We start from the raw sequence: 8,954 nt of genomic DNA, 5'->3' as shown, positions 1-8,954 counted from the left end.
CTCGTGATCTCGAGACAAGGCACAAGTGTAACCATGAACACGCTCACAAACGACCCACGCACACGGAAGTACATACATGGACACAACGACACGCAGACAACGTAGCGGCATGCCCACAGGGAAGGATCCGGAGCAGTCACCGTAACAGGCACCCCTTGTAACTCAGTCTCTATTGATGGTAGGTCAAATTCACTTTAGGGTCATTCTACAAAAATGTCCACTTTTGACAGGTGGAAATTTTTCCTACATAAATTTCTTTTTTTAGGATTTTAAATTATACTACATTATTACTGTACTAATTGGCTATAAGAACATACATGAGGTACACCTAAATGGCATTTTGCCTTTTTTGTACATTTATTTGAAGATTTCATGTACCGTTACCCATCAGGATTGTAACACCAGTGACGGTAACACCAGTGACAACTGTCATAACAAACCTATTTTACAAAATAGCTGCCACAGGGAATCAAACCACATGTTGACAGTCATGAACTACTCACTGAATTATGTATAAATTAGGGGTGGGACGCGATTAAATAAATTAATCGAATTATTCGGAAGCGGTGTAATTAATCCAAATTAATCGCATTTTAATCGCATTTCAGTATTTAATATGAGAAATATTAATTTAAGTTTGAATGATGAATGAATCAATGAACATAATCATAAACTTCAACATCTTGTTTATTTTTCCACCAGTCTACTACACAGACCAATAGATGAGTGCAGAAAACAGTTCAGAACACTGGAAATTCTGACCAAAATGTTGTTTAATTTTGGAGGTTTTGCTCAGGATATTGGAAGAATTGAAGTAAATCAGAAGATGTTTTTTAATACCATTTTAGATGGTATAATTTTCTTAAATTTCCCAGGCCTCTGCCACAGGGATCTCCATAGTGCCTAGAAGTGGTCTTCTGCATGCTCAAAGCAAATGATTTTCATCATCTATAGATTCATCATCTATAATATGAGCTGTCACACCAAGATAATTCTTGTTGCTAACAGAGGTCCAGTGATCCCCAATCAGAGCCACATTTGTGGCGCTCTTCACAATAACCTGTTTTACTTCCCTTTCCTCATCATACAGCTGCTGGATTTTCTTCGACATTGTCTTTCTGGACGGTAGTTCATAACTTGCATCAGTTGACACAATGTGCAGCGCTTCTTGTAAGCCTTTAACTTCGACCACAGAGAGCGAACAACACTGCAAATAATATGACGCGTCATGTATAAACGCGTGCGGAGTCGCGCTCTACGGTCACTCGCGAAAGTTTAATCCAGTCTTAATGGTCCAATTAAGGTAATTTAAAAACCAGGATATTTCCTCACTTTAAAAAAACCCATGAAGCCCGGGACAGGATGTGAAATACGGACATGTCCCGGGAAATACGGACGTTTGGTCACCCTATCGTACTAGGAATACATGTAGCAGCTAAGTGATCATTACTGACCTGCGCGTTAGCCCCAACATGTTTTGCGTTGAGGTGGTAACAAAGGGTGGAAGTGCTCCTGTGATAAGCGAACTCCTTCCTACATAAAGTGCAAATAACACTATTTTTGTTTGTACTTCCATCTGGAAGTTTCTTATATTTAAATTTCCCATCCACCAGCGTAGCCTCTTCAGTCATATCCATCATGCTCATCTTATGCCTGGAACTCGTGCACTGAGAAACATTCCATGGTGAAAAAGTGTCTCATGCTTTAAAATGCGTTAATTTTTTTAGTTCGTTAATTTCCCTGTAATTAATTAATCGAAATTAACGCGTTAAAGTCCCACCACTAATATATATATAACATAACTGCAGTTGAGTTAATAAAGTATATGTTTTCCATTAAGAAATAAAGCCCTTAGTTTCCAAGCATGACAGTGAGGAAAGGCATTTTTGGGCATACTTGAAAAAACACTCAAATGGTTGAAAAGAAAAACTGACTAAGTGGTTCAAAAAGGTATTGTTCAAGTATCATGTTGTTTTGTCTTAAAATGTAAATAAATCCCCAAATTTGAGGGCTTTTAAAATGCAACAGCCCTTTAACGTCTAGGGACCCAAAAGTGGACATTTCTGTAGAATGACCCTTTAGAGTTACATAGTTGAGACCAATTCATGTTGATCCTATGAGTTTCATGAATGTAGGACCAGTGTAGCCACAAGGGGGGGGGGGGGGTGCCTTTTACAGCATGTGTTTAAAAAATGTCTTTTATAGAATTATTTGTTCAATTAATTGGTTCAACGCAGACAGATTTCGTCATAACTTATAATTAATAGGCTTGAAAGTTACTGGATCGAGGCAGACAGTTCCCGGAACACACCCTTCAAAATGAAAGAGTTCCTGGATCATGTTCAGACAGGATCTGGCTCAAATTAAGCCCTGCTGTTTACCAAAACACTACAAACAGGTAAAACAGGTAAAGTTGAGATGGGCGAGGCCAGATGGGACAAGACTAAACCGAAAGTAGACAAGAAGAATCACCTTATAAACACAAGACTGTGACATACAATGGTGAGTATTAACACTGAGAAATATTATAAATGTTACATTATGTACAAAATATTGTTTTAATGTTCTAACAATAAAGGGGCATAAACCAGTCTGAATATACGAAAAGGTCTGTGAGTCTTACTGCAAGATGACAAAATGGCCGAATTGAAAACAGACGACAGAGCAGAGGTTAAATAGAGCAGTAGAGTTTAAATAAGGTGACCAAACTTCCATATTTCACGTCCTGTCCTCTTTTTTAAGTGAGGAAATGTCCTGGTTTTTAAATTACCTTCATTGGACCATTAAAATTTTAATTTACAGGCACTAGGGCACTGCGCACAGCACTGCATGTGACGAAGCGAGCTTGGTATTGTCGCCAAATTTGAACTTCTGTCGCTCTGGAAATGGCGTCTTATTTTAATTCTTAACAGAATTAATGAGAAGGTCGTCACACATGTCGAATTTAAGATTTTTCAGCTGAATCTGTAAAGACTCTAACGTTTCCTGGCTGATGTTTTTCTCATTTAGTCACTGAATTGACAGATTTTGTCCCATTGAAAGGAATGTCTTGGGCTTTAAATCACACTTTATTCGTTCTGAACTGGAACATCTAAGTGGAACATTAGCTAAAAAAGAGTGATACCGGTTACCAAGAGATGGTGATAGTGTAACATGTCAGTCAAGTAAGCATTCAAGTACATATACAACACTGTATACAACAGTTACAGAAACAGGAAAATGTAATGAACAAATCTGTTAAAATGTCCTTTTCCTGTAGTGTTACTGGGCTTGTGTTTGGTTGTGGAGTCACACTGCAGTGACATCAGGTTCATTATAATCAGTGTTTCAGTGTCCTGCTCCTCCTCTTTATGATGAACTGATGACAGGGAGCAGAGAGCAGCATCTCCAGTGTCCAGCTGTGTGTGTGTGAAGAGGAACAACTCCATGATGGAGACTCATAACTCCAGCAGTGGAGGAGGAACCTCTGACCCAAAGTGAGGAGCTTTACATCAGCACTTAATCTGAGGAAACAGGAAGAGGGAATATTCAGGATAAATAATAATGTTTATGTTATGTTATGTAATTACTCAACACTTTCCTCATCTTAATCAGGGTGAAAAGAGCAGCATCTCCACTATCCAGCTGTGTGTCTATGAAGAGTGAATCATATCCAGTACCCAGCTGTGTGTCTATAAAGAGTGAATCATCTCCACTACCCAGCTGTGTGTTAATGAAGAGTGAATTATCTCCAGTACCCAGCTGTGTGTCTATGAAGAGTGACTGGTCCATGCATCAGCCTCTTGCCTTCAGTAGTGGGCCTGTGACCCCTGACCCACAGTGAGTGACACATTACACACAGAGATTCTTTAATCAGACTAGAAGTCTTTTAAGTCTTCATTCTCCACATTTTCCTCTCTCTCTCTCCCTCCTCAGTTCTTGCGTATGTGTGGAGGGAGTAAATATTTGTGATTCCTTAGTCCCACATTAAAGCCAGTACCACTGAATTATCCTTAAACAAACAAGGAACAGAGTAATAATAAAATAAAGAAGGCAGATTCCAAGATCACTGGAAGTGAATAACAGGTCCCACTTTATTTTAGATCAACGTTGGTGTACAGTTGAGTCTCTCCCAACATGAAAGTCTCCAGGGCTCAGAGGAGCACTAATGTTTATTCATACGGTATATTCTGTAATGGGGTGACAGATGCAGCAGACACAGGAGGTGGTGCTGGGTCGACTTTAATGTCCATTTCCATCATAGACACAGCACAACTCAAAGCAGTTAAATGCAGTTTAAATTCAAGGGATCAGAGGAGCGGATAGCGCTCTGAACTCTGAAGAGAGTCACTCAATCTTGGTCTTTAACAGATAAAGAGGGCGACTGGAAATGAGTGACAGGTGCACGAATGAAGAGAACTGATCAGTAGGCGGGGCTTGTGATCTATGGAGTGAACGGGAGGTGGAGTGTTGTGAAGTGGGCGGATCCCCTGAGGAGTCGGACCGGCCTACCATGACATATTCTAATCAAATACACATTGCCCCTCCTACTCTATTTACATATCTGCTTTAGATTCTACCACCATTATGTCCAATCATCATGACTTCTATTAAATGTCTTGTGTTCTGATTATATATATATATATTTATTAGTGCTGTCAATTCCAGGTGCCGCGATTAAAAGTCCTCACCAGGATTTTGCTCAGACTTCCTGGATTATGTTGATTCCACAAATTTTACCTGGATTGCTAATTAGAAAATCTAGCAAGCTTGAGCAAAATCCTGGTGAGGACTTTTAATCGCGGCACCTGGAATTGACAGCACTAATATATATATATATATATATATATATATATATATATATATATATATATATATATATATATATATTAGGGCTGGGTATCGATTCAAATTCCAAGAATCGATCAGATTCTGAAGATTAAGAATCGATTTATTTCGATTTAATCCGATTTAATCGATTCAATCCGATTTGATCCAATTCGGGGTTTAGTGTTATTAAAAATGTATTTGAGCTGTTTCCTGACTGTGTACAGAAGCAACATGTTAAAACTAGTATTATATCGATATTAATCAGCAAATAGTTACTGGTAGTTGATAGTTACTGATGGCTGGAAAAGGGTAATCATAAATCTACCTTCAAGAAAGGTAATAAACAGGTCAATAAACAGAGGACATCTTTGAGGTGTTTATATATGCAACAGTGGACTCCTACTGGTACACTAACCAGTGCATTATTATTATGATTGAAATAATTAAGAATTCACCCAAAAGCTGTTGCTACCAAATGCATTTTTATTTTAAAAGTGCTCACACCTAATAAACTGAAAGTATAAAACGTAAACGTGTATTTTTCTTTAAAGTGAGAATATAAGAACAGAACTGTCACGTTACGGTCCCCGACTCCTCCCTTTTGGGCGTGTTAACGTCGTCTGCGTCTACTCGTCTGCGTCTGTGGATCTCCGTGGGTGCGGGTGCGTCTCGTGATAATCCGTCTCACAATCACGTGGGGTTTATGTGGTTTGTCACATGAGTCACACATGTTCTACGTAAACGTGTTTTATGTGCGGTGTCTGCGCGTAGGTAAATGTAATAAACGTAACGATTTGGAAAGTGCAAAGGATTCTGTCTCATCCATCGCCTTGCGCCCAACGTTACAAGAACATTTTAAACTTTTTAAAACAGTAAAAACACTGGGTAAACTGTCAGTGACATGGACTAACTGTAAATAGTCACTGACACTGGATAAACTGTCCTTCTGTTTTTAGATTTCCGATTTGACTATCGTCGTTACCGGCACGGTCCGACGCCATGTTGTTTTACAGTTAGTTAGACCGAGCACGCCTGTGTGAATTCAGTGAGGAGGCGGGGGTAAAAGTTCACTAAAAATCGATCTTTGGATGTATGAATCGATTATCAAATCATCATATGCGAATTGATTCTGAATCGGAAAATCGATTTTTTCAACACAGACTCAATTATAGTTGGGTCATTCCAGGATTTTGGTACATTTCCTGTCCCACCACTTAAATTTCAAATGTACATATCCAAAATATCTAAATGACAATTTTTTTTAACATTGTACTTGTTATAAGACAAACTGTAAAATTTGGTGGAAAAATAAGCGCCTTAGATATTATTCAAAAGACCGAATACCTTTGAACCACCTCAAAAAATGGCCATTTTCTCTTGTCCCACACATTGGGTGACCAATTCCTTTGCCAAATGTAATAATTAAAATAAGCTCTAAATAAATTACTTCCTCTTGTATATTGTTGAAATGCATCTCCTTTACTTCTTTGGTCTACATTGTATTGCATGTCACAGTTTTTACACTATTAAGTTGTGTCCCACAACATGCGCGCAGCCCTGTTACCATAAGGAATTTTATCTGGCAGAGAAAGGGTTAAAAATATTTGTGTACTGGCACAAAGGAATTTGCATCACAAGGACATTTCCTGCCCACATGGCAAGAAAAATGGTAAGTGCTCTAACAATTTTCAAGGTTTTTTTCCAAATATGTTTGTCCAAGTTGTGTCACTCAGTGAATGCAACCCTGTTCCTCATATTGTAAGACTAATATTGAGTAGAGTCAAAATTTACTTTATATACTTATATAACCATATTTGTCCTTGATCTTGAATACATAGCTAAATTTTACAGTGAGCATCTGTTCCTGGGGTAGACCCACAACTTAGCCTAAATTTGCAACCCTGTTAGTCGCAACCCTGTTACTGCATACCAATTTACTGCACATCAATCTAATAAAGAAAAAACTGCTTCCATATCTGAGCTTGACGAATCAAACTTTTTGATAGTTTATAACCTGTAGATTATAAATATATGATTTAAAATGATCAAATTGAAGATCAAATTTTCAGAAGTTACCACCCCTGAAATGTACCAAAATCCTGGAATGACCCAGTTATTAGAACGACACTGGCCCAGCTCCACCCCACATACTCTGCAAAACATACATGATCACAGATTTGGTTCAAGGTCTATATACCTGCTTGTAAACATTTTCTAATAAAGGCTACATTTTAAGATGTATTGGGTTTGTTACCTTCCAACAACCACTCAAAATACACTTAGCATACACATTCTGACTTAGACAAATGAACATAAAAAGACAAGATTCCATTTAAATGTTATTAAACTTTATTCACTCACCCCCAATATGTTAAATTACACAAATATTATTTAAATGTGGCATAACTAAACTCCATTTTGTTTTACTTTTTCAGGACAGTTAATTCAGTAGTTCAGAATTCAGTTAATTCAGTTTGTATAAATGTACAAAAGCGATAAACATCTACTTTAACCAGGTGTGTATAACTTCATAACAGAGACAAATGAACATATAACACAGTATATCAGAACATATCAAAAGCTCTGTACTGACCATGTCTACATATAAAAAGTAAAAATGTGCATCATGAAAATCAATTATTAATTAATTCAATTAAATTACATCTAACATTAGCTAACATTAACAGATACATTTACTTTTAACAACACTGTATGTTGAGTTACTTGTATTACTTCATTTGACTGGGCTTGACTGGCAGCAACTGCATGTGCCTTGCGACCACCACCTCGGTCTGATGCTGAGTCAAACCATCGAATAGCCAGCTTCTCAATGTCATTGCTGATTGCATTGAAGTGTATAATTACCATTCGGAATGAGGTCCAAATGACAGCAGCTTACATAACTTACTTATGAAAAGTTTGCTATTGTCAGGCTGTAACGTTTCAACCAGGGAGACACGGATCCAGATGCGGAGTACTGATGTTTTTATTTCTTGGATGAATACGGAGTACTCGCTCAGGTGAATAACTCCGTGGGGTGTGTGCAGTGTGTGAGTGCGGTTGTCGTGGTCAGGACGGTCCGAGTTCACGCCGGGTAGACAGATGGCTGGAGGTACAAGAGGGCTAGGCTGGGGACGAGGTCTGGAACGAGAGCAGAGGTCAAAACACAGGAGAGCAATCAGGAGATAACGCTTGGTAGATGGCATGCCAACAATACTTCGCAACCCGGAAGATAGAGGAGGAAGCTTAAATAGTGCGAAAGGGGAGGGGCAATGAGCGGCAGGTGAAACGCATCACACGGAGATCATGTGCTGTTCCTGACAGTACCCCCCCTCCGACGAGCGGCTCCAGCCGCAACAGACCGGTTAGATGGGGGCCGGCCACGACGCCTGGGAGCAGGGAAGTGAGGATGAGCAGCGTGGAATTCGGCGAGAAGAGGGGGGTCCAACACATCCCGCACGAAGAACCATGCACGCTCCTCGGGACCGTAGCCCTCCCACTCGATAAGATACTGAAGCCCACCCCGACGCCGACGGGACTCCAGAATGGCATGGATAAGGTAAGCAGGGCGCCCGTCGAGCTCCAGCGGTTCAGGTGGCTTGGCAAGAGACGGCGCTGCAGACATAGGACTGTAGAACACTGGTTTAAGCAGAGAAACATGGAAAACCGGATGGACGCGATACTGAGGGGGCAGTTGAAGTTCATACGAGACGGCGTTGACTCGCCGCAGGACCTTGAATGGACCGACGTATTTAGGGCTGAGTTTCTTGCATCGTCGCCGCAGGTTCAAGTCTCGCGTGGACAGCCACACCCTCTGACCCGGGTGGTAGACCAGTGTGGGTAACTGGCGACGGTCTGTGTGGAGTCTCCGGGTGTGAAGAGCGCGTCGCAGGTGTACATGGGCCCGTTCTCAAGTGCGCGCACTGTTCTCGAACCAGTTGTCCAGCGCCGGAATGTTTGACGGACTTTCGTCCCAGGGGAAGAAGGCCGGTTGATACCCGTACACACATTGAAAGGGGGTCATCTTGGTGGAGGAATGCATTAGCGAGTTCCGGGCATATTCCGCCCAAGGTAGGTATTTACTCCAGCCAGCCTGGAAAACGCAATATTGCCTCAAAAACCTCCCTATCTCTTGATTTACCCGT

At 40.3% G+C, this 8,954-nt stretch overlaps 1 protein-coding gene across 3 annotated transcripts in view; it reads left to right on the top strand.

Moving 5' to 3' along the window:
* The first annotated feature begins 2,393 nt into the window (after nucleotides 1–2,393).
* The window catches only part of LOC143525556 (NACHT, LRR and PYD domains-containing protein 3-like), a 106,216-nt gene continuing 99,655 nt past the window's right edge, over nucleotides 2,394–8,954 (top strand). For 2 of the 3 annotated variants that reach the window (XM_077019677.1, XM_077019637.1), the window contains exons 1-3: nucleotides 2,413–2,502; nucleotides 3,369–3,476; nucleotides 3,595–3,819. In XM_077019677.1, coding sequence (XP_076875792.1) covers nucleotides 3,427–3,476; nucleotides 3,595–3,819 — 275 coding nt within the window. In that variant the 5' untranslated portion in view covers nucleotides 2,413–2,502; nucleotides 3,369–3,426. Of the gene's footprint in view, nucleotides 2,503–3,323; nucleotides 3,477–3,594; nucleotides 3,820–8,954 lie in introns of all 3 variants that reach the window. The other variant, XM_077019646.1, reaches the window with a different exon arrangement.

The sequence above is a fragment of the Brachyhypopomus gauderio genome, chromosome 1 (assembly GCF_052324685.1).
Source record: "Brachyhypopomus gauderio isolate BG-103 chromosome 1, BGAUD_0.2, whole genome shotgun sequence".
Taxonomy (NCBI): Eukaryota; Metazoa; Chordata; class Actinopteri; order Gymnotiformes; family Hypopomidae; genus Brachyhypopomus; species Brachyhypopomus gauderio.
The sequence above is the reverse complement of the archived record's forward strand: the minus strand, read 5'-3'. Positions and strand labels throughout refer to the sequence as shown.